Raw genomic sequence first — 26,882 nt, forward strand, 5'->3', positions numbered from 1 at the left:
GAGGTCAGATGCAATAGGTATATTAAACTTATTTTCTAACATGCATAAATGTAACTTTGATTAATAATTATTCAAGAAGAAACAAATATATATTTTCTGAAGGTCGCGATAGCTCCAGGATTCCACTCCTTCTCGTTAGTTCTTACGAAGCATGATACTTGGTATTTTAAATATCATGTATTATTGAATGATAGCAATTATATATAATGGCTATTAAATCTTTAGAGCATAATGGAAAATATATTTTTTTCAGATGAACTAGGGACTGCTTGCAATAGCACATCTTGTACACGGACACTAGACAACGACGATGTCTTATCACAGCGTATGGTATGTGTTTGCAACTCGAGCGTGACATTTCAAGGGGCCAGAGTCTATCTGGAAACATGGTCTCCAGTGATTGTTGGGGCATGTCAACATTGCTAATCTTGTGTAAGCCTGTTTGAGGGATGATTTGTTCTGCAGCTCAGCATCCTTTTCTTATGGAGAACAGTCCTAGCAGCCAAAGTATTTATGGTTCTTGAAAAGGGCACATAGAGCAAGGAGACTCGGTGGTGCGGCTCGACCCCAGAGCTTTGAGGAGACGAGATCTAAATGAAGTCATGTAGAAATAAGTGACGGTCCTAGGATCTCCTGTAAAGTTGTTTTTGTATAAGTGGCATGTTAGGGTGGAATATAGGCTAGTGTCCAATTGTCTCCTTTTCTCCCTGTATGAGAGTTGTGCTTTTAGTCCGAGAAGATATTTTGTATTTCTCCATATTTCTGCAAAAGTGACTTTCAGTGGTTTTTTTAACCCACCATAGTTTCCACTTTGCAGAGTAAATCACAAAGAGCTCGAAAGACCCTCAAGGGCCATTGACTGAAGTGCAATGAATTGCTTTGCTCTTTCAGATAATGTTCAAAATAATTAAAGCCAGGCAGCAGCTTTTAATGACCACATTCTGAGTCTTGCATAAGATCGTGAGACTTAGAATAATGGATGTTTGCAGAGTGTGTTCCTTTAAGTGACACTCAAAGTGAAGTATGCAGTAGTGTTGCGTTTTTCTGCTACTTCTGTCTGTGTATTGTCTTGCGTTCTTCTGAAGCGTGCCATGTGATTGGTTCTTAGTGGCCTTCAAACATGAGCACCTTCACGGCCATCAGGAGCGGATTAGGCCCTCCACCTCCCTGACCTCAAAGCCCTGCTACCTCGGCGATGAGTGAGAGGCTCTGGCGCGCCGTGTCTCAGGGAGGCATCCATCACGGTGTGTTTGAAAAGCTCTCCATCATTCTGAAGGCTGCCTGGGACCCAGCAGAATGAAAGCAGGCGGTCGGATCTCTCTGCTGTTCCTCCCCCACTAAAAGACTGTTAACTTTCTATTCACAAGCCTCCTCGTGACATTCCAGTGTAGCTCTTGTTTTAACAGAGAGCTTGATCTCTTGTGAACATGCATTGTTGAAGGGCATGCTTGGATTGTGCATCTCGTTGATGTATCATCTAGAGATGCACTGATTGACAGGCCAGTGATCGGAATCGGCCTATTTTTCAAATGACCGGCTCAGTCTCGCGTCTTGCCGATCCTTTTATTGCCGGCAATGACGTCACAGCCAGGCGCACAGTCACGTGTATAAACGTGTCGTTTCGTGTGAGAATGATTCAAATTTTAATTGCATTCAGTGTAAACGGCGACTGATAATGTATTTGTCGTGCCAGATGAGGCTTGCACAGCCGTGAGTGTGTGAGAGAGACAGCACACATAAAGTAACTCACAGAAATTTATAGATGCATACTGCGGTAGAAAAAAAGATATTTACAAAATATGATTTAGGTAAGATGTTTCCCCGGATATCAATATCAACACGACTGCAATGTGACACTGATTTTTTAAAATGGTATTTCAATAGACAACAAACAAATAAAGAAAGTGACTTAGATTTTAGACAAAATATTGACTGTTTTTGCTCAATTTCGCTGACGAAAATAGTTCAGATCAAAGCCACAGCAGAACTGTTGTGCGTCTCTGAGCAACACACAAGATGTTTCATTACTGAATGAATCCACTTTTTTGAACGAATCGAGTGAGTCAATGATTCAGTGGCCCATTCATAAGGACAGTCACTTGCCTCGCTACTGAATAAATCAGCCGTTTGAATGAATCGGTTGAATGAATGAATAAATGACTCGCTCATTAAAACAGACATTTGCTGCCACCTACTGGTGGTTTAGTCATATTTAAAACTATCACTGCATTTTTTCAACATTTATTTGTATGTTTTAAAAAATATGTAAAACATTAATGAAAACATTAAAGTTAACTATTTCGTCCTCTTTCTGGTCACAGAGCACTTTATTTTGAGAGTTGTTTAAGTGAGAGAAAATCTGTAACTTAGTCCAGAATGGGGGGAATTGTAATGTTTAATAATTTATTTTATGTAAAAAAAAAATTAATTGAAATTTGCATAGATTTTTGTTTGTATATGCTGTCAATTATAGTTCTTAGAAAGAAAATCGGAATTGGCAAAAATCGGTATCGACTGATACACTTCCAAGAAATCGGAATCGACCAAGAAAATTGCAATCGGTGCATCTCTAGTATCATCACATATGTTTCACTTATAGTATCACAGTAGCAATATTTCTATCCAAGCTGTGAATTTGGCTTAAATGGAAAAATCTAAATATTGCAAAAACGGTTAATAAAAAGCTAATAAAGCAGCATTTCCATTCCACACACTTCTGGGAAACTTCATGCAAGATAGAAATGGAAGTTGTAGCCACTGGGCAAACCAAAGTGGCTCTTTAAAAGAAATAAGTTTACAGAATACTCTAGTAGTTGGTGAGAAATGCCTTATGTCAGGGGTTGGCACAGTATCAGAGAGTTTTGAGATGTAGGGGTAAATATTTTTGGCTTTGGCAATTCAAAACAACCAGAGCAGGTTTTGTTTTCTTCTCTGCATTAAGTCATGTGACTCAGATCTTCTAAAGGTCAAAGTACTTTGATGGGCATCTAGAAAAAAACATCTACAATTTATCCACTTCAAGCGGTCATATACCACATCTTTAAATGCACATTTTGGAAATGTTATCAACATCTAGCCTAATTTTTCTTTGTGTCCATTCAGCTTTATTTTTTAATTTATCCCAAAATCTGCATTAAGGATGCATGATATAATTCCCATTATAAATTGCTATCAGTTGACATTGTATATTTTGGATGCTCAATTCCTTTTCTCTGCATTTAGATTACCTTTGCCATATGGTTTCGTTTGTTATTTTAGACAAAATTACATAGAATCCAACACAAAACAGAAAAATGATTATTAGCTTATTGCATCCCTAATTTGCCTAAAATTCCAATGAAGATCAAGTCAGTGAAGCTTCTGTGGTGTTTCATCGATGGCTTGATGAGTCTCACATGGAGCTGCAGTGTGGAAGCCCTAACTAAGGAAACGCATGTGGCGTTTTATTGTTTCCCATGAACAGTGCCGTGCCGGTGGGAGCAATAGCTCGGCCCGGTTGCAGCTGGGAGGGGATGGAAAGTGGGAGGGGGAAAAGGGATTCCTGTAGAATAAGGGCAGAATTAGTAGAGTTTGAGAGGGAAAGAATAAGTGCCCTGGTCCGTTGGTTAACCAAGGCTTACTAAGGACCGGGGTTTGCCTGAACTCCAGACAGCGTGGCAGGTCTGCTGCTGAACACAGAATGGGAGAGCTGCTAGTTTGCATTTTGCCAGCGGCTCTTGCTGGCACAAGTGGCGCTTGTGTTGCGGTGGGTTTGGCTGGCTGACCGAGTGTTTATTTCTTTTAGCCTTAAATACAGAGCAGGACTTGCAATAGATACTGGGCCTGCCGGCGCTCTGGCAGCACACATCCAAGCGGATCCACAGACACACACACACCCCACATCTGTGCCATGTGGACTGTGGGGGGAGGCTGAGGCATACACAAATGTAACCAGCTGGTGGTGTACCGTGAATGGCTGTGGCCCGGACTCTGGATAGCACAGTTAAAATGCATGCATTTATGTTTTCATGTGCATGTTTGGTGCCTAAAACAATGACTGTAAGAGAACCCAAATGAAAGCCCGGTAGTCATGTAACGTGGGTTTGTTTTTGTTGTTTTAGTTATGGATGTCCAATATATTTGAATATTTTATGATTTACATACTATATATTTGATTTATTTGTTTTGTTTAATTTTTTGTACAATTATTAGTCCATATTGGATACATATCTGTCCCTATAAGACACTTATTTTTACCTTTTTAAAATGCTTGCATTAAGCTAATCCTAAACACTTATAACACTGTTAAATGCAATCCTTTGCAAATCTCTAAATGTCAGTTTTTCTCTAAATATCCATTTGTCATAATGTACATTATTATGTTGTAATGACTACAATTTTTAATGTTTTATTTTTATTTAGACAAAATAATATGGAGTAGGAAAACTGGACCATCTCTTAGATTCACTCCAGAATGTCAAGTTTTCAGCTCTGATGAAGTGGTAAATGTATCATGAATGACAGAGGGGATCTATTATAGTTTACTGCCAAAGAATGATCCTTGACGGGTTAATAGTCAGATGTGCATGTTTAGTATACGACACTCTAAACATCACTCGTCTGGTGTCTTAAAATTTCAGATCAGAGACTACTTTTACCCGAAGGCTGAACATTAGCAGAGCTGCTCTGTAATCATGGCAGGGGAGAACAGTGAGGTTTGTACCTGCACAGGGCCATGGGGCAGGATTTTGCAACACATGGCGCCCTTCCAAATCAGATGTGCAACCCTCCAGCTGTAATGGCTGTTGCTTGCTTTAAAGTGCCGCCATGTGCTGTAGACCACAAGCACATTTCATACATATACAGCGATATATCTTAGTAATGTGCTATCAGGTTATGCTGCATTTCTTTATGGCGCCAGAATCTGTGAGCGAACCTGTGCATGAGAATGTTTGTGAGGACAAGGTTAACGATTTCTCAGTGTTTCTGCTTTAATTCAATATTCGGAATTAGAGCCCGACCAATATATCGTTTTGCCGATATGAGCCATCTGTGAATATGCCGCCGATATGAATTTTTTTTTTACAGAACATATAATGCAGATAAAATGCTTAAAATGGTGTAATTACTTAGTTTGTCCAGCAGAGCGCACTCCATTGTTTGCTACTGGCGACCTGGATGAAACACTTTAAAGCTTAAGTCTATGGAAAACCATTGAAACTTTGAACGGCCATATCTCCGTAACGGCACGGCGAATCCGCACCAAATTCGGGGGATCTCTTCAGCTCAAGGAACCCTCTCGAACGCAAATCGAGTGTACGTCTTGAGGCCCTCTTTCGAATGAGATCACCCCCAGGGTTCGGGAGTTACTGGTGGTTAAATTCGCGGTCCGGCGCCGACCGATCTAGCTATCCTGGGGGGCTACAGACGCGCGGAGGGTGGTGTTCGAGATGGCTCCTCGAGCTGAAGGGATCCCCCGAATTTAGTGGAGATCTGCCGGCGCGTTCGTGAGATAGTGACACCAGTCAACACTTTCCCTTCAGTAAGGAGGTTTCTTGTTCAGGCAGCATTCACCCGTTGTCTTATTCGACAATAAGTACCCTGCGAAGTGGACTTAACATGAAATTCCGCCATGATTCCAGTTCCAAGGGAATGTACACGTTACATTCAAAGGGCATTAAAGTGCGCGAGACGTGAATTTATATTGTATTAGTTACAGAAGTAGGGGAGAGCGGGGCACAAAGTAACACGTTTTGACTTAATCAGTTTGTGTAAATCCACATGGGGTTCAGAATATATATTTTTTTTTTTTATCCACGGTAATTTTACACTTGTCTAGTACAAATATGTCGCTTTGTTTCATAATTACAGTGCATACGTTTTCCTTTATTTACCCTCAAAAATGGAAGTGAAATGTGACAACATGCCCCGTAGGTGGAACACATTGTAACATCTGAGGGGCACGTTATAACTTGACCATATGACAGCTTAAAATCTTATCTGATCGAATGAAGAAAATATACAAGTATATATATATATATAATATAATTATTATTATATATTTTTTTCAAATAAAATAATGGCGTTTTTTAAGAATTAAAAATAATCTGATTTTGGATTTTGACAATGAACACATTGCAACTATGCTTGGGACGGCCCACATGTCAGTCTTTATTCACCTGTTTCTGGTTGTTTCTCAGTAAAATGAAAGTAAATCGTGTAAGTTACATCGCTAATGTCATAGAATAGCACATTGTAACGCAGTGTTACAACGTGCCCCATCTGCACAACTGGAATTTTAAAACTGGTTAGTGTCTTCTGCTAGTAATCAAAGCATTAAAAAACTATCTGAACTGATAAATAACAGATTAAAGATTAAAATAATAGCAGATTTGTCTCATTTTAAATGAATAATAAAAACTGCGATAAATTTACTTAAGCCAGAATTTAAATGTTACTATGGTAAAATAAATAGGCAAACCACGTGTGTTACAACTAACACCCCGTTACTTTGTGCATCGCACTCATCGCAAGTTTGTTAAATTGTTAATTGCCCTTACATATCTCAGTCACCATTATAAGTGTTTGATCACCACATTTGAGTGATCATTGTAAAAAATGTTTTTATGTATATATATATATTCTGTTTATGTTTGTACTAGGGCTGCACGATTAATCACAAGCGATATTTAACGCGCATCTTATCAGTAAAGCCGGTTCTTTAATCAGCGGTAAATCTCCATCACCTGCGTGCTTTCACATTGAGCAGCATTAACTACACAGAGCCGTTGTTCACTTACTAGCTGCGCAAAACCACGTTCATATTCGCGCGATTTTTAGCGCAGGTCGTCAGTGAACAACGGCTCTGTGTAGTTAATGCTGCTCAATGTGAAAGCACGCAGGTGATGGAGATTTACCGCTGATTACAGAACCGGCTTTCTGACAAGATGCGCGTGAAATATCGCATGCGATTAATCGTGCAGCCCTAGTTTGTACTGTGTGTGTGTGTGTGTATATATATATATATATTAGTACTAGTCAAATGTTTGGACACACGAATGGGAAAGTGTCCAAACTTTTAACTGGTACTGTACTATAATATACACAAAGAATATCGGCCGATATGCCCCAAAAAACCCATATCGGTCGGGCTCTATTCTGAATGTTTGCTAGCACCTTTTTCTGGTTTCTCTAGAGCTGGGCGATATAGCCAAAAAATCATATCTCTGTTTTTGTTTTTTGGCTGAATTGCGATATACAATATATATCCCTGTATTTTCTACACTTTTTATTTTTTTTATTTTTTTTTTAAATTCACATCCTGCCCAATGTTCATATTAAAGGCAATGAAAACAAATAAAGTGAATGTAACTATGTAAGCCGTGGTATATATTATTATGCTATATATTACATTATAGCAATGTAACATTGCAATCTAAAAACTCAAAACTTCACTAAACTAAAAAGCAGAAACTAATTGTATTATACTGTTTTCATAACCCCAGACTTTGCAGTTACTTGTTGGTTAAAAATTTTACATATGGCAGGTTTACTGTCAAACTACAAATATTTGACCAAAATGTTTATTTCAGTTAGAATTATTGTGCTCCTGTTTTAGTGCACTCCATCTGTTTTTGACGTGCATATGCTCAGCGGCTCTCATTCACTGAAGTCCGTAAAGTTTAACGGACAATCGCATTCAAAAGGCTCATGTACTCCTGACAGCAAAATGGAAATATTTCCATGATTTTCTAACATTTACGAATGGAGAATATACCTGTGAAATGTAAGTTATGTACTGAGGCAAACACCACATTTCAAATGCATTAAACAGCCTTTCAGCAGCACATGTAGCCTATCTGTCAGAACATCTGATGGGGCGAGTCACTTTAAACTATACATGTGAACTATATCTTGCAAGTGAATTTAAAGCCCTTAATATAAAGCATGTCTTGTGTTTAGGACAAATTGGATTACGCACTTTACCCACAGCAACTCACTCTGCCTCTTCCGCTATTTTTCAGATGTGCTTGTATCAAACTACTGTCTGTCAATTCTATTGCGTCATACCATATCGCTTATAAAAGTATATCGATTATATCGTATAAACTCGAGATATATCTTATTTTTTGTTTTATTGTGGACTCAATGTAGTTTAGGGAGGAGGGCTGGAGTGGACAGCTTTATTTATGTAGCGCTAAGGCGGATTTGGAGGGCGCCGTGCCCAAACACGTTGACAGATTTTGGGCCAAGGCTAAAGCTTGCCTAAGCCATGCTGCCGTGCTTCAGATGCTCTTCGACTCGAGCGATTAACTTGATTACAGATGGATGACCATACATCTGTTTTATTTCCAAACGCACCAGCAACAGTCCAAAAAGAGTATCGGAACTCGATTTGAGCACTATTGCGGCATCGCAACCGCAGCAGTTGATAATATGCATGGAAACGAGTGATAAGCACCAAAGTTAAGTTGTAGGAGATGAATGTCGTCCAGCTGTGTGCAATCCATTTCAAAAGACTGTGCTTGACCCATTGTGGTGTTTCCTGATGGCCAGTGACATCAAGTGAATTCCTGAGGGCCGGATTTCGGTGCAGAAAAAAGAATTTGTGGACGAGGTACTTAAAAACTCAGACAGTGGGGGGTGGAGGGTGTCTCTTATATTGCACGCTGTAAAATGTCAAGCAAAAGAGGGCAGAAAGAGAAACCAAGACCAGCTATAAACACAGGCAATAAAAATAAGGGAGGCCTGGGGGCTGAAACCTGCTCTGGCATTGGGCCCGTTGAGAAGGGGTTGGGCAGTGCCTCAGAGGGACCACTTGGCTGGGGAAGGTTAAAAGGAACGAAATCAGCATGTCTATAATGTCCAGCAGATTTTTTTTTGTCTAGTCCTGAATGTCCCAGATGGCCTTTCACTTTTTGCTTAGTTTCACATAACAGCGTGATTCATGCCTTGGAATTTTGTTTTATGGATCACGTCTCGACTTCCCTAATGTGACTGTGAGATGAAATAATGGCTTTGTGTGCGCAGCGCCATTCTGTCATTTAATTTTTTTCCACCTAGTGAGATCTCAAGAGTCAGAAGTGTGTTAAACACCGTTGTGGCTGAAATATTCCTCCGGCGAGGGTGCGAAATGGACTGCTTTGTCCTGCGGAGCTTGCGTTTTCCTCACTCGCTATATTGTTAATTATCAGAATGAATTCTGTAGGACGCCGAAAATGAATATAGTGGCTTAATGAGGCGCGTACAGTTAATAGAGTTGTGGGAACGACTACTCTACTCGTCCTGTGATTATCTTCATATTACTGATGGGAGAAATAACTCTTAGTGTCTGATGGCCTTTGCCTCGTAAGTTTTAAAAAAGACAAAACGTCAAGAAGTGTTAAAGCTGCCTCTTAGTATTCATTCTTTAACACTAATTAAAACAGCTGTCACTGGATAAAGACCAGAGAGACGGGTGTGTTACATAGTGATGCACATCAAGCATTTTATCCTCCTCTGTGAGATGTTTTTGACGAGATGAAGGGCCATTTGTAGGGTCGAACAGCAATTCAGCAGTCTTACATTTTACCTAGTTTGATTTCCTTTACACTCTTAAAAATAAAGGTGCTTCAAAAGGTTCTTCACAGCGATGCCATAGAAGAACCATTATTGGTTCCACAAAGAACCATTCAGTCAAAGGTTCTTTAAAACAGAGCAGTTAGGCCTTTACAGTTATTCAAAATAAAACTGAAATTAGTGTGACTATCAAATCGCACTTTCAGAGTGAAGCGTGGTACTGTATTCTTTTACAAGCAAGCGGTTCATGATCCGGTTTAAGGGCTCCCTGTGGTTTTCCTCCAAAAGGGTTGGTTTAAAGTGCCCCTATTATGGATTTTTGAAAATTACCTTTCATGCAGTGTGTAACACAGCTCTAAGTGAATGAAAACATCTTGCAAAGTTTTAAATCTAAAAGTGCACCGTGTATAAAGTTGTCTTTCAAAAGAAAGAATCGACTCAGAGTCATGAAAACGAGTCGTTTTTAAAATGAATCTTAAGCGGTTTCAAGTTGACATCAATATGAAACATTAGCATATTTATCCCCGCCCACTTGTTGCATGTGCAGACCCGGGAAAACTTGAACCTCCCCTTCCTCAAACACCATAGCGGATTCCTGTGGAGAAGGGTAAATCCGTTAAGGTACAGTTAGGGCATGTCGAAAAACTCCCAACTCATTTTCTCCTCCAACTTCAAAATCATCCTACATCTCTGCAGAAGCACCGACCTAGTGTTTACAAAGTGAACGTGCAAGGAGGGTCAAACACATAAAAAGGGCAAAACAACGATGTAATATTGAAGTTGGAGGAGAAAAGTGTTTTTAGACATACCCTGTCTTTGAACCATTGTATGCAAAATACGTATTTAGTTGTGTGTGTTGTTTGCTCTGCCTCACTGGCTAACAGCAATATCTGTTCACTCGCAATTGTCTAGAAATGTGGCAATGAATAGTGAATGTTTGTTGTTGTTATTACTTGGAGTTCTGATAAAAAATAGAGCAATACGTTGGTGTACAAACTGCAGTGCTTTGTCAATACGTTTCTGCATTGGGCTAATGCATATACCATGGCTGTTTGGGTGTTTACCGCTGAGCTGTGGGCTAAGTAATGGTGATGGGTGTTCTGTTATTGACATGCGCTGCACGCAGTAGACCAATCACAACAGACTGGGTCATCAGACCAATCACCGCAGTTCACCGCAAAGGTGGGTTTGGAAAAATTTATCGTTGAGCAAACTGTTTGGGGAGTCGTTGAACAAAAAAGGAAAAAATAAATCCATATAAGACAATGAATGTGTTTTTTGACATTGCATGCATGTCAACCTGTTGTTGGGGACTCCCAAAACCAAAATATGAACCTTTCATAACCCATAATAGGGGCACTTTAAAGGGGTCATATGATGCTGCTAAAAATAACATTATTTTGTGTATTTGGTGTAATGAAATGTTTATGCGGTTTAATGTTCAAAAAACACATTTTCCACATACTGTACATTATTGTTTCTTCTCTGAAACGCGTCGATTTTTACAAAGCTCATCGGTCTGAAAAAGCAAGGTGTGCTCTGATTGGCCAGCTATCCAGTGCGTTGTGATTGGCCGAATTCCTCAAGCGAATTCCTCAAATGTTACGTCCCTTACCATATTGTGATGCCTGCGCCAACCACATGTGACGACCCTGGGCTGGACTCCACTTCGTCCACGGTAAAAGCCGATCCGGCCATCGACAGCGCAAAGTTGTAGTATTTCCTCAGCAACCAGCACGGATCAGCTCCAGGAATGACGAAGCGATATCGTCCTCTTTTGGAAGGCCAAACAAAGTAGTTTAACTTTCACAACGAAACACACAGTGCCTTCACGACATGGCGGCGATGGCAGCAACAATACTACAGCGAGAATAAAAGTTACGCCGCCTTTCTTTGCGTGAACATTTGGGCGGTGTTATGTAAATCTTCCCACATCGTGACGTAGGTATGTGGGGGTGTGTTAGAACGAGCCGTTTTAGGTAGGCGTGGCTGACTCTTAACTTTTATGAAGAATATCTCTTTGGATTTGAGACTTTAGTCTTTGCAATTTTACAGATCTTCTTTATGCACCAAGAGCTTGTAACACTTCAAAGAGAAAGGAAAAACTGAAATCGCATCATATGATCCCTTTAACTTTTGAAAATAAAGAAATGAAGCCATAAATATGAAATTATTTTTACAGTTGTGCTGTAAATTAATTTAACGCTTGTTTTATTTTACAGTGAAATATTACAATTGTACAATTATTATCTTAGTTATCTTGATCATTTTTTGCCAAACTTTGCAGACCTACGATAATTTCATTGTTCAAACACCGCCATTTATCTATTTATTGTTGAGATTTATTTTAAGAAAAAAAGACTGGAAAAGTGTAAAGAATTCAAAAAGTTCTTGTTCTGACCATAAAGAGTAGTTTAAAACCACAATTAATGGCCTAATTTCTAAAATTTTCACTTAGGAGCAAAACATCTGCATTTAAACTTCAAAGATATAAAGATTTGAAATTAATTGATGATTTTTGTATTTTTTTTTACATATCACAGCCCTAATTTATAGGTTTCCGTAAGTTTTTTTTTAGCGTATACAGCTATAATGATATAGTTATGGTAATAAAACTCATTGCTTATTTCCATCCTTCTGTTTTTGTCTGTGCATATTTTGCTCTCTTTTTCTCTGACGTAGCTCAGGCTTTGCCAAGGTTCAAAAGGCTGTTGGCTTTATAGGCTGTGTAAGAAAAGTCCTTAACTAGTGCTAACAGTCTCACAGCCCCTCTTTTATTTGGAGTCCCTCTCTACGCATTCACCGAGGCATGGGCTGTTGCGGATGAATGTAGGTCAGCGGCTATTAGTGGCAGATCAGGGGTTCCCTCAGCTATGACTGAGCCGGCCCCCTTCGCTAGGCCCTTTTGTAAAGTGCACAATATGCTAAGCACGCCTGTCATAGTATAAACCATTCTCCAGGCTTTAGGGCTCATGTGACAGGCCGGTTGAGATGCGCAGGGCGCGGTGGGACATAACTGGATCGGTATTTGGAGGGCCAACTCTAAGCGAGCTATTTAGAGGCAAAGCATAAGCCTTTAATATCCTGATTCCTGTACAGTTTTGAACAGGAATCCCGCACATAACTCCGCCCTCGAAGATTTTAACGAAAAGCTAATCTCATTACTGGCCTTGATCTAATTAAATCCCTTCCCTCTTTGCCTGTCTTTGTGTTTTATTTGCCTGGTTTAGGAAGAAGGCAGTCCCGCGTCTTGAGATGCAGCTGTAATAAGGCTCTTTGGGAAATGCTAATTTTGTCTCCACGTGCTACACCACACTTATTTGTTTGCTTTCAGGACTTTCCTTTTCCCACTGCTGTCCAAGGAACCCATAAAAATGGGGCTTAATTGGAAAATTGCTACCTCTTGGTTTTGACCACAAAGAGCCCTGGCAAGTGTTAGCGCTTCACCCTGCTGAGTTTGGCTGCCGTGATGAAAGGGCACTGCTTTTCTGTGCTGTTACGCGCCACCGTGGGCTCGCTAGCAGTGCTGGAACTCAAATCAGCCGTTCGCTGCTGTTTGGCCTGGTATTTATACATGCAGGACTGAGGCTGTCACTGATTATGTGTTACATCTGTGCCGTCAAAATGAATGATTATACGGGGCAACGGATGTTAAATTGCTCTGTTTTGTCAAATCTAACTTAAACGGGACATGCAATTTGTGTACGTTTGTTACTTTTATACATTTACAGTGAGGTCACTATTTTGGAAATATATATATACAAATCCAGGACACAGTTGTAATGTTTTTGTTTGTTTGTTTTTTGGCCCAGTTGGGATAGTAGTACAGATTTGTATTTCCACTGCCAATGGCCCTACCACAAAAAAATACATGTTATTTTTAGCAACGTGTTTCTGTGTTAGTATGCATTTTCTCAGCAACAAATAATTAATAGGTTTCCATAGTTTTTTTGTTTTTTACTTATACAGCTGTAATGAAATTATAGCTATGGGAATGACAGCAATAAATATATAAACATGCTTTAATTAGATTGTGAAGACCGTGCTCATAGAAAACCAAAGTTTGCAAGACCTATAAAGACACATGAATATGGTCGGTGAAAGCGAGACATCGTGATGCATTTGTGACCAAACAGAGCAAGTGACAGTTCTGTTGACTTGTTGAGGTATGAAATTTCATGTCTTTGTTAAAGTTGACATATTTCAAATCAAAGTCGGTGTAAAGTGCTCACATTATACCTATTATTGTCCAGTTTGCACTTTTTTTTTTCTTTTCTTTTTTTTTATCAGACCACAAACGTGAAGCACCACAAATGATAGTTCCTTACTGCACACGTATGGTCTTGTGATCTTCATGCATCACACATCTGGCACTGCAGATGTTTTCAAAGTACCTGTGATTAATTGAATTGGAAATGAACAATAGATACAGTGCCGCCTCACCATACCATTCAGTCCATTCACCAGATGACTGAACGCCACACAAAGAGCATGTGTTTGAGTTGAGTGAAGTTTGAATTGCTCTCTGAGTGGTCTGAAAGCTCCATAAAAGCCATTTTATACAGTAAAGATTACGGAGGACTTTATTACTCGAACAACAGTACTGGTTTGTGGGCAAATGCTGTTCTCATGACCTATTGTGTGCTGTGTAAATAATGACTCATGAATCAGAGCATGAGATCTTTGCTTACAGTCTAGCATCTGGGAGCTGCTTAGTAGCGACCCTGTTCAGAAGTGCGAGTGGACATCTGCGTTTCCCTTAAGACATTTGCAGCTGAAGTTATTACGGTGTTGCAAGATGGAATTTGACCTGAACCATTTGTGCTGCGCTAGACGCTTCTCTGAAACCCTCAGACCTCCAGTGCAGCTCCTCTGAATCAAGTTCTTGACAACTGAGCTGTTTGCAGATAAACAATGTTGTTGTAAATTCATCTCTTTGTCTTGATGTATTTATGAAGTGGACTGTGTTTGATTATTTCAAATATACATACACATTTCTATCTTCTGTTGCGTGTATAAAGGCCTGGGAGACTGAATACCAGCACAAGGGCTATGAGTAAACAATTTCACCACTTCCCTAACTAAAAAAAGGTGACTATTGGGGGGAAAAGCCATCTGTCGTGTCATTGACCAATAGGGGTGAAGAGGTGGGCCTTAAAAAGATGAGTCACCAGACTGAGCTACTGATCCAGGCCTGTGACTCACCGGCACTCTGGTGCAAAGTGACCTGCATTGTAGTCTCACATGAGTGTGTGTGCTTTTCATCCTGCACACTCCCTCGTTTTTCTCCAGCGTCTCAGTCTCTCTGTGCCCAGCAGCACTGGGCCATTACCATAATGGTGTTGGTAATGATGAGGCCTTGATTCATTTGTATCCATCTCCCTCTCCCCCTCTCACTGGGTTAACTTTGAATAACACAAAGAAATGGGACTCATTTTTTATTGAGTGTGTGTCGGGTAAGTATAGGGAGGCTTAATAGTTGTACCAAGATCCGCTTTCCCCCAGAGAGCTACCGCCAACGCTGAGAGGTATGCAGCATTTTCCTTTCATGGTCTGCCCTATTTTTCCTCTCCTTCTCTCTCTCACGCGCACTCTATCTTTCTAGCTCTCTCACACATAACTCACAATCTTTCCTGTATTTTTCTCACTTAGACACACACCCACACGCTCAAAGACTTTAACACCATAATATTTTTCTCACTCCATGTGCAAGTAACATAATTGTCTCCCTATATGTGGTGTCTACTGCAGAGAGCTCACAAGTAATGCTGACTGTAGCCCCGTTTTGACATGTCCTGTGAAATGTCGAAAAACGCCAGTATTGTACGTAGAAGTGAAATGCATATCCGTGTGGGAATATTATGTAGTGTTAAGTGTTTTGATTTCATTTTAATTTATTTGTATAGCAGTTTTTAAATACCTGTAGTTTGCCATTATTTTATGTTTTTGTAAACTTAACCTTTTCGCACGTGAGTTTAAAATATACTATCTGAGCCCCCAGCGTGAGTTTTTTTTAATTTATTTATTTATTTTTTATTTTAGAACGTATCGCTTTACTCTTTCTATGAAGACGTGGCATGTTTGTCACGTGACCCAACGCAGCCTCAATAGCGCTGTATGACACATGCATCGCTTTTTAGTTTTTCTAAATATTCACTAATGTGTTCACTATAGTATGAAATATCTGATTTTCCTATTCTCAAATACGTGAAAGTACATGTATTTGGTAGTTTAAATGCCTTTAAAATGACCATGTTATTTGATCTATAGTGGGTGATGGGTGCCACCATGTTAGTTCGTGCTGAATCCGAGGTGTGGGATTTACAACACGTAAATCCATCCTCTTTTCCCGAAAGACATTAAAGAAAGTTTCCGGTGAACTGGGAGAAGAGTAGACTAAACTTTTAAAGTTACCTACACAATGTGTATATGATATCAATAAAACATGTCGTCAAATTATAATTGAATGGATTATTATTGCCACTTCTATGGACATCGGTGTGTATTTTACAAACTATAAATGTATTGTTTTGATAGTACTTGTGTATTTAGATGTCTGAAACCTACAATAAGCATTATATGGTTGAAAACGCTGAATAGTTATGATAATATGACGTATCACATGACGCACAGAAACGTTCTAATTACACCGGTGTGATCGTACGCATTAAAGAGTTAAAAAAACAATTATCTCCTTTTATGAACCAAAGGCAACAGTGGGAAGGAAGGCACCTTAACACCGAGATGGCCAAACTAAAGTTGACACATAATTACCTTTAATTTGACATTTGTTTTATTATTGCATTAAATGTATAGAATATAAGTGTCGTGGGTGATATGACCAAAATTTCATATCACGATATGAGCCTTTTTATTTCACGGTAACGATATATATCACAATATAGTTTTTTTCCTTTAAATATGGTCTTTATGATATACATTTTTGATACCATAGAAATTTCCTAGTTCTTGTCACCAGTGTCAATATCACAAACTAATACTAAATAAAAAAAGCTCACTGAAGATAAGTAAACAGTCATCGATTAAATAAGAATAAGAAACTAATTACAAGCAATGGGACAAAACTACAGTTGAACAAATAAGAAATGCTGTGTATATTGTATAAAGTAATCAAATTAATAAAAACAATGCATATTCTTCACTGTGTAAATTAAATGTATTTCTTATTAAAGTTACAAAAGTGATTTAGTCGAGAGCAGTGAGTGATTTTTTTATTTTTTTTTCTCTTTTGTTGTTTGATTAACATGAATGACTGATCACTTTTAGAGCTGCCCAGATCCAATATACTGTTACACATTTATTTTCTTTCTCAGCTGTTTGCTTTTACTTGTGAAGATGGGCATTTTGGCAAATACAAGTGTGTGTATTTAACCATTCAAAGCCCATAAAGTGGCAAAAATAACTTCAGTACTCGTTCAGTACTACCGCGCTCTTTGAGCACGGTCTTCACGTGTGCGCACCTCTCTGACAGCACTCAGAAACAGTCTCTCAAACTGTGCGCACATACAGCAAAATAAGTTCTCTTTCACTGCTAATTAAATTTCAATGGCTTAAAATCACTTGGTTTTTAAACCACAATGCTTAAAAATGTATGAAAACAAGTTTTAGTGACCATGTAGCACAGCAGCCCTACTTGAGCATGTAACCGTGACACAAACAATAGTCCAAAATCTCTACCGGTTAATCATGTTTACCGGTATATCACGGCCAACCCTAAATATAAGTGACTTTTTTGTTGTTGTAAATGTAATTTTTTTTTATTTTTTTTTGCTTTCAGCCCACAACCCAAATTAAAGTGATTTTTGACCCTAAGATAATTATATATGTAAATGATCTATACAAGTTCATATAAAGCATACAGTACAGTTCAGTTGAACATATAGTACTTGTTGGTGGTGTATGACATCTTGTTGGTATAGGTGTTGTTGTTGGTGGTGGTGGTATGTAAGATATATGTAATGTAATAGATGTATGTTTTTAGAGTACATTTATATTTTTGTATTCGTATACGTTTAATAAATACATTTTCTAAGTTTATGCACAGTGTGTATTTGCGGTGTGTGATGATTTGTCTTGTTTCATTAATAGACAGGGGGCAGGGCAGTTCATTGAGTTCAGTTAACGGTCTCTGGGGGAAACCGAGATACAAGAACCATCTTTCTTTCTTTTACCCCTCTCGTCTGCTTCTCTTGCTGTGACAGGACGTCAATGCCAGCTGCCTGTGCAGTCTACCAGTAATGCTGTTATCACTTCTGTCTGTCTTTAAAAAAATCAAGTCCCAGTGATTGTGCTAAGGTGACATTTTTGCCCTGTTGGGATTTCAAACCCTCACAAACTGATAAAAGAATGAGTAAGATCATTGAAGGCTACACCTGTGCTCCAAAACCTGGCAAGCTGCCTACATAGTTGCAATGCTTTTTGGGATTGCCTCTTTTATATAGGATAACCGCATTGCTGACTGAAAGCAAAGTATTTTAGAAGACTGCATACATTTTGATGCAGTCTAGGTAGCCTGCCGACTGTGTTTTGGAGCAGAGAGTTGGCCGTTTTAATGTGAAATTTAACCAGCCTGCCAGCTTTGGAAGTATGCGGTGATGTCAAACAGCTAAAGAACGCCTCGGTAACTGATGTCTTCTGTGTGCACGAGGGGCGTCTCGGACAGGTGGTGAAACTGAACCGTTTCCGAAAGCCTCGCAGCGGTTAATGTAAGGTTACCCTGGGTCGAACCTCTGGGCATAATTAAACTTGATTTCAGAGCGAGGTTGTTCCTTCCAGAGCTACAGGCCAACTCAAGAGCCATGACTAAGACGCTTCTCCTCAGAGATGCAACAGAGTGCATAATTAGAGCGTGCCACCTGATCACAGCTTCACAGGAAGCCGCTTGCGCTGCTAGTTCTGCGGTTATTCGGGTTCAGGGAAGCAGCTTCTAACCCTCAAACTTTCGCTTATTTTAGAGCGAGGGATTTCTCTGTTCAGTTCAGCTGTTCAATTTTTAATACGTGCTATTTATTATTGATCAGATGGAGTTTAAAGGAAGTTTGAGGCATTGTGGTATGGGTGAAAGTAGATGAAGGTGTAATTTTGGCCATTGCCGCAGTGTCTGCTGTCAGAAGAGCAGTTCCCATGATGTTGTCCTGGAGCTGTGTTGAGCACTGTCCTTGTTATGGAAAATGTGCCACTCATGTTGGAGTTGCACAGCAGAAAGAGGTCAGATGGCGCTCTAGGGAACGAGCGAATGACATAGAAAGAGCGAGCGAGATTTGGTGAAAGGGAACGAGTGCAACAGTGAGAATAATTGTTTGAGAGAAATCAACTGTTTGACATCTAAAAACAATCTCACCTTCTTGAAGCTTCGTGTTCGTGAGAGCAGGATGTGTGATGCCAGCCGGTAGTTTTTCTCACTTCCTGTTCTCTCTCTGTGTGAAAAATACAAGCTAAAGTACCATCTGCAAATGTTTCGTGCTGAGATAACATTTTGTTTTATGTTTTTCCAATAAGGGGTCTTTTTTTTGTGTTGCAAATTTATATATAAATGAATTAAATGAACACATTGTTTGACAGCATTGTTACTGCCTTTTGCCTTTTGTATGGTAAAACATTTGCATTAAAGGACAAAGTGACATATTTTTGACCTTTTGGGTTACAGCGGCAGTTTTTTGACAACAGTATCTAAAGTATAAATCGGTTTTATCAAGTTATCTTTTCACATTGATTCATTTTCAAATTATTTCTTTAGTAAATGTGATGTTAAAAAAGGTAATTTTACTGCAGCATGTTATTTACTTTTTATATTAAATAGTAGAGCCCGACCGATATATCGTTTAGCCGATATTTTTGGCCGGTTTGAGCCGGTCACCGATATATCGGTATCGGCGAATACGCCACTGATATGAAATTTTTTTTTTTACAGAACATATAACGCAGATAAAATGCTTGAAATTATGTAATTACTTAGTTTGTCCAGCAGAGACATGTCTTACTTGATTACTTAGTTTCTCCATTGTTTGCTACTGGCGACCTGGATGAAATGCTTTAAAGCTTAAGTCTATGGAAAACCACTGAAACTTTGAACGGCCATATCTCCGTACCGGCGCGGCGGATCTGCACCAAATTCGGGGGATCCCTTCAGCTCAAGGAACCCTCTCGAATACGTATAGAGTGTACTTCGAGGCCCTCTTTCGAATGAGACCACCCCCGCGTCGATAGCCCCCGGGGTTCGGGAGTTACGAGTGGTTAAATTCGCGGTCCGGCACCGACCGGTCTAGCGATCCCGGGGGGCTACCGATGCGCGGAGGGTGGCGTTCAAGATGGCTCCTCGAGCTGAAGGGATCCCCCGAATTTGGTGGAGATCCGCCGACGTGTTTGCGAGTTAGTGACACCAGCCAAACACTTTCACTTCAGTAAGGAGGTCTCTTGTTCAGGCAGCAGCATTCAAGCGTTGTCTTATTCAACCGTAAGTACCCTGCGAAGTGGACTTCACATGAAATTCCCCCATGATTCCAGTTCCAAGGGAACGTACACGTTACATTCAAAGGGCATTAAAGTGCGCAAGACGTGAATTTATATTTATTTACAGAGGTAAATTGTCACACTTCACACTTCTCTAGTAAGTTTCGTCTGTGTGTGAAGACAGTAGCGCAAATCCGTGAATGAATGTTCCAAAGTGAAATAAACTTCAACGGAATAGTTGAGTGGAATTGAATTTAATTAAAGTTGAATAAACTTCAACTTTACTGTTCAGTGCACTGATGTCAGACTCATTTTGAATTAAGTTTGTTAAATGCCCTGCCTCCATCATTGCATATCTTTGTCACGTCATAAGTGTTTGATCACCAAATTTGAGTGATCATTGCAAAAAATGTGTTTACGTATATATATTCTGTATATGTATATACTGTATTCTATATATAGTACCAGTCAAATGTTTGGACACCCGAATGGGAAAGTGTCCAAACTTTTGACTGGTACTGTACTATAATATACACAAAGAATATCGCCCGATATATCGATATCTGCCTTTTTTTACTCCCAAATATCGGTATCAGTATCGGCCCCAAAAAAAAACATATCGGTCGGGCTCTGTTAAATAGTGATATGTCAGTTTTATATCAGTCATCTGCCACCCCTAAGATCTCAGCATTTGCCATAAAAAAAAAACAATATCAGTCGACCTTTAGTTACCATAGTCATTAAAAAACCTGGAATTATTAGAAACTTGTAGGGAATAATAAAATTGTAGCTCCCAGGCCTTGAAAATTCATCCAAATTTCCTCCCTCTCATTCCCTCATCTCTTATTTCAAATTAGCAAGAAATAGCTTTTTGAGTGTCATTTCTGTAAAACGTTTATTTTTATTCCGTGTTTGACTGGAAATGTCAATGACTCAAAATGTTTCGGTCAGAAAGTGTATTCTGTATATTTGGGAAAATCCTGCATTTCCCAAATTATTGCTTGTAATTCTTCATAACTGTCCCTTCATGGGTCTGTTTTTCTTTTGTAGTTTCCCCACATTATTGGAGATTTTTCTCGTTTTCTTTCCTCATTTGCTAAATAAAACCGTTAAGCAGCTCTCTCAGCACACTGCATTGAAGTCGGTTGTGTCATGCGCTGGGAATCGTGTTTGAGTTTGTGGGGACCTTTGCTGTCTGTGTGTGGAAAGAGATAAGAACTCGACATCCTCATCTGACTCTGTGCTGGTGCCAGGGTGGGTATTTTTAGCTTTGACTGTGCTTTTTCTGAACTCAGGAAATAGACGCAGACGGTTGCCCACTGGCTCAGCAACAATGCATGTGTAGTGTAATGACGGTGAGGCCTCGTTTTCTACTAGACTGCTCATAATAGACAAAGATGAGAGAGATCTACCTAACTCACCGTTTAACATGTTTCACCAATGTTCTTATGCTTAAAGAGGGCATTGTCTCATCATTCAGGCATTTGTTTGGCGGCCCCAGTGTTTGCGTTGTGAGTCTATGCTGTAGGTAGATTGTCTCTCTGAACACAGACACTGATCTAAGTGAGTCAGGTATCATATCAAACCTTAAACAGCAACACAAGCACCCCTCACTGCCTGTCTCTACCACACAGCCATAACTGACTGCTTGAACAGAAGAGATTTGGTGTTGGATACTCTATTTAAAGACATAAGATTTTTTTTTTAATTAAATTGATCAAAAGTGTCATTGAAAGCTTTTACGTTGTTACAAAATTTTTCAATTTCAAGTAAATGTTGTTCTTTTTTAAACTTAAGTATCGGTTTCCTCAAAATATTAAGCAGCACAACTGTTTTTGATACATTGATAAGATAATTGACAATGTTTTTGCCGTCAGAAGAATAAATTACACATTAAAATTTTTTTTAAAAAATGCTTAAACTGTAATATTTCACGCTGTCACTATTACTGAATCTCACCAATTCCAAACATTTGAACAATGTAGCCTATATGCTTGTGTATTCCTAAATGCTGACAGAATTCACATTTGGCAGGTGCACCAATTTATTTATTTGAGAAAAACGGACCAAAAATATTGATCGCTGCTGCAGTAGCCAAAAAATATATAATTCATAAAGGGTCAGAAAAATGGTAAATGAAACTGTTTCTGGTCCTCATTGACTTCCATAGTTACCAGCAACTGTTTGGTTTCCCACATTCTTCGAAATATCATCTTTTGTGTTCAGCAGAAGTTTGGAACAGCTTGAGGGCGAGTAAATGATGCAATTTAAATTTGTCAATTGTCCCTTTAATGCTGCGATTTGATCATTTTCGACATCTATTAGGGTTATTGAAACAATATCTGAGACTCTGCATTACTCAGATTACTGACACATAATAGCATGTTCTCCTTCACTAGAAACCTGTCTTCATCTCATTTTTCTTCATACCATGGCATTTGTGAGAGACACAGCAGGAAAGGAGAGGATAGCAGCAGGTGAGAGACACATGGGGGTTGAGGAGTGAATGTGTCTGTGTATATAAATGTTTTGAAAATATACCAGTGCCATCATCGCCACCATGCAGACGGTCACTTACATGTGGGCATATTCATACAGGGAAACATCAGCGACGTGGAGAATTTCAGCTATTCAAAATTCAGAGTACTTGTCATTTTGTGCCCTTGACATGTGGAGAGGACATTGTGGGTTTCCCTCATGGTGTGCTGTTTAAATGGCAGTTGATTCATAAGCTCTCGGTCATGGCAGCTCTTTGACGGTGCCGTGCGGCTCTGGCGCCCCCTCCACTCAAGCACAGCGTGCGGCTTCTCCCTCCACACCCCGGCTGACTGTCATGACTTTATTAATTAAGGCTGGCACTCGTCCCAGTCGGTAGCAGCTGAAACCGGGAGGAAAGCGAGAGTGAATGTGTAAGGAGAGCGTGGCACCAGCCTATCTGTCTGCTCGCTCCAGGAATGGAGACGCTCTCCTGACAAGCTTGACCTTAGCTGCTCATCAGGATGCACAAGCGCTCCCTCGCTGAGCCTTCCTGGGGAGCGGAGGGATCTTTTGAATGTTGAAGGTTACTGCAGACTGTTGATAAAACACCAAGTGCAGTTTTCTCAAAGGATCCTAGTAACCCTCATGAGGAAATTATGGTGCGTTAATGAGTTAAACTAAAGGCTGTTTCTGTTCTCTTGTAGCTGTGGAGACCCAGAGCACAAGCTCAGAGGAGATCGTACCAAGCCCACCTTCTCCACCTCCTCCACCACGGGTCTACAAGCCCTGTTTCGTCTGCCAGGACAAGTCCTCAGGCTACCATTATGGAGTTAGTGCATGTGAAGGGTGCAAGGTAAGAATCTATCCTGTCCCAATTTGCAGGATTGAGGCCTCAAAGTTTTTGAATGCTTTAGTCACACAATCAGTATGTTTACATGGACAAAAATGTTCCGATTTGAACACGATTAAGATAATTCTCTGTTTAAGAATCTATGTAAACAGATTTTGGATTACCTTAATCTAGTTAAAGTCATACTCGAAGTAAACAAATTGAATCAAGACGTGGAGTATTCCTATTTTAGTCGCATTATCGAAGTGCAGTATAGACAAGTAAACTCCTTAATCACACGTTTACCGTCGTGTAGGACTTTTCGCCGCATTTTGCGACAGGATACACACGGCAGTGGTCAAGCGTTTGACGGCAAACAAAAGAGCATGGCTTCAACAACACTGACGTCTGTTTGCACGTATAGCATTACAAATAATTAACTGCACTTGAAGCTTTCGTAAAATTAAAAATGAAACACCCAAAACTGTATATGGCATCATAACGAAGACAAACTATATGTTTATAAGTGAAATTCTGGAGGGGACTTCGGATGGCATCAAGTGGGTATATAATGGCGTGTGTCATTAATCGATCTATGTACTATAACATGTAAATCGGGAACACGAAAGGAATATTCTAAAAGCAACTCATGTAAACACCTTAATCATAATATTGCCTTATTCAGAATAAGGTAAATAATTAGATTACTGATGTCCATTTAAACGTAGTCACTATCATAGTGATAGCCAGTCAGTTACATATGTATAGTCAAGTATGTCTGTTATTTTATAATTCAAGCCGCTTAAAGGTTTTTTGGGCTGTATTTCTTTAAAATAAGTGACACTTGTTTTTGATATTTTGTTGATGCAAAGGCATTCAGCCATTAAGTATCCAAATACTTTTTGGGGCCACTGCTTTTATCTTTTGAAACATGAATCTCTGAATTTGGGCATTGTATCCGATTTATTTATTGATATTAAAGGGAGTCAGCAAATTAAACAGTGTGGTAGTTTGAGTTATTACAATTTATCACTAAATGAATCGGGTAGTAATATTGTACCAATAGATTGTGAATTCCAAAATTCACACATACACACAAACACATATCACTTACTACTTTTGTTATCCTTTTATGCAAATTATGTTTTGGGTTTTAGTCATCCCATGGGTGTTTTCTAGCACTGCCGCTGGTGACAGCCTCCTGTACTGACGTTTACTGGGGTGGGAGACCCCATTGGCACAGCGGTGAACTCTAGCCTTTTATTTCAGTGCTACTTAATAATTGAAGACTGGTAGTGTATACAATGTATGATCTACACTGTGTCTCCCTGAGAAAGAGAAACACGGGTTTGGAGTTGAACTATGATAGTTACAAAGCCCCCTTATCGGAGCGCAGCCGCAGGGAAGCGTGGGTGGAGAACACTCGGTGCTGCTCGCTGAGAAATAAACATGACTTCATTAAATTTGCATGTGCTATCTTCTCCCTTTCTCGCTGCCTTTGAATGGTGGGAGGATATATCTGCACTCGTCTTTCCCTTCAAAAAGCACCCGTCACTCTCTTCCTCTCGCCTCTACAGCCTTGTCTGCTTTGAGATGAACAAAGAGAGGAGTCAGTATTTGGGCTATATGGGCTATATGTTCTTAAGTCCGTTTTTTGCATTTCAGTTTTTTTGCAAGGCTGTGTTGTAGTCAACATGGAAGGTAACCATCCATGTAGCAACCATTTTAACTAGGGATGCACGATATTATCAGACCAATATCGGAATTGGCCGATAATGGCTTTAAATGTAAATATCGGCATCGGCCCGATATGAAAAATTATGCCGATATGTCTTGCCGATAAGAGGAATACATTAAGTCACGTGCTCAGGGTGTTCTAGTGATTAGATCACATCAGCATTGTGGCTCATTCTTGAAGCAAAGTTTTGCCTGAATGGTGATTAGATTCACTGTTTTGGATCGCTGCATTTAAACTGAGAATGCACTTACAGAATGACGCGATCGGTGTGTGATAGTCAACAGTAATAGCACGTGCAGCAGCGGCAGCCTCCCCCGGATCCTAAAGCCCGCTCAGTAAGGAGTTTTAATTCCGTACGGGGCGCTGTTGGCCTACTTCTAATAGAATGAAAGCAAAATACAAAAATAATATTTAGACCGTGTTTCTGATTAAATAAAGCAGTAATTGATGCTATAAAATCATGAGCATGTTTTGATTTAAAGGTCAGAAGCTATAGCTTGAATGAACAAAAAAAAAATCACAAACTTGACATTAAATTAAATAATTTTATATATACTGATTATTACATTAATGTGTAATATGTTATATTTTTTAAACAAATTATGAGCTCTAAAATATTTTTAGAATTTTTACAACTCTTTTGCTTTAGACCATTTACAAATGTTAAATCATAATATAAAATGTTAAAGTTACCACTGCATCTTTCCGGGGGGAAAATGCAGTGATTAATGTATAGTTTATGTATTGTTATTTTCAAATCTTCAATGTACTGTCATTATAAAAAAAACGGTTTATTTAATTCTAACAAATAAGTTCTTGTTAAAAACTAACCAAAATTAAAAGTAATTATATATCGGCAAAAATCCAATATCGTGCATCCCTAATTTTATCAAAGGTGGTTGAAACTGACTTATTAGGGACCGATTTGAAAATTAGATTGGATTCAAAAACAGTTGATGAATCTCAAATCCTACGTAAGCCACACTAAACAAGTGTCCTCTGATCCATCAATAGAATTGGATTAACCAGGTTAAATGAAATAGTATTAGATGTAACACTGTCACTTTAGTTGTTTGTAAAAGAAATTCTGCAACAATCCTCCTTACTGTCTTTTTCAATCATTGTGTCTTGTTTTCTGTGGCTATGCGTGAGAACGATCAACCTTTTGAGTTTTTGGTACATTAGCTGTACTCCAAACTCTAGTGAGCTGACTGCTGCCTAGCACACTAGTAGCCACTTCCTGGTGACACGTTCTGCCCAGGATTTCTAAATTGCCTAAAATAACCAGGTGTTGGTTGTTTGCGCTGCGCTGCGCTGATCAATCATTGTATGACATCAAAATACCGCGAGAGCGATTCTAAAGAATGGAACAGTCTACTCTGCTCTATAACTCTCGCAATATTTTGATGTCATACAAAGATCGATCGGTGCAGCGCAAACAACCAACACCTGGTTATTTTAACCACGCAATTTAGAAATCCTGGGCAGAATGTGTCCCCAGGAAGTTGCACGTCTGGTCGCTTTAGCCCAAAGTATACTTCAATTTTGATGTGAATGTTTGTCGTATGCTTGCAGCCAAACACATATACTTTCAAAGTACACTCCATGTGATGACATGCTGCATACTTTTGCTGTTTACCATTTGGGACTAGCTTTACATCTGAAGCGCATCTAAAATATTCCCTAGGTAGGCAGCTCACTAAGTTTTGTAACGGCTGCTGGTCTAAATCTTCGTTTAAATCTTCACGGCTACTAAGCACAAATAACTATCATACGCACAACCACTTAGTCACGCTAAATAGACAGACGGCCTTATTTTTGATCTCATGG

The 26,882-nt window shown here is 39.3% G+C and overlaps 1 protein-coding gene across 2 annotated transcripts in view; it reads left to right on the forward strand.

Moving 5' to 3' along the window:
• Window positions 1–26,882, forward strand: part of rarab (retinoic acid receptor, alpha b) — a 132,214-nt gene that overhangs the window by 87,068 nt on the left and 18,264 nt on the right. For both annotated transcript variants that reach the window (XM_016269022.1, XM_016269023.1), the window contains one exon: window positions 23,190–23,338. In XM_016269022.1, the coding sequence (XP_016124508.1) occupies window positions 23,190–23,338 (149 nt within the window). The remainder of the gene's footprint in view (window positions 1–23,189; window positions 23,339–26,882) is intronic.

The sequence above is a fragment of the Sinocyclocheilus grahami genome, unplaced genomic scaffold, assembly GCF_001515645.1.
Source record: "Sinocyclocheilus grahami isolate Dianchi unplaced genomic scaffold, SAMN03320097.WGS_v1.1 scaffold49.1, whole genome shotgun sequence".
Classification (NCBI taxonomy): Eukaryota; Metazoa; Chordata; class Actinopteri; order Cypriniformes; family Cyprinidae; genus Sinocyclocheilus; species Sinocyclocheilus grahami.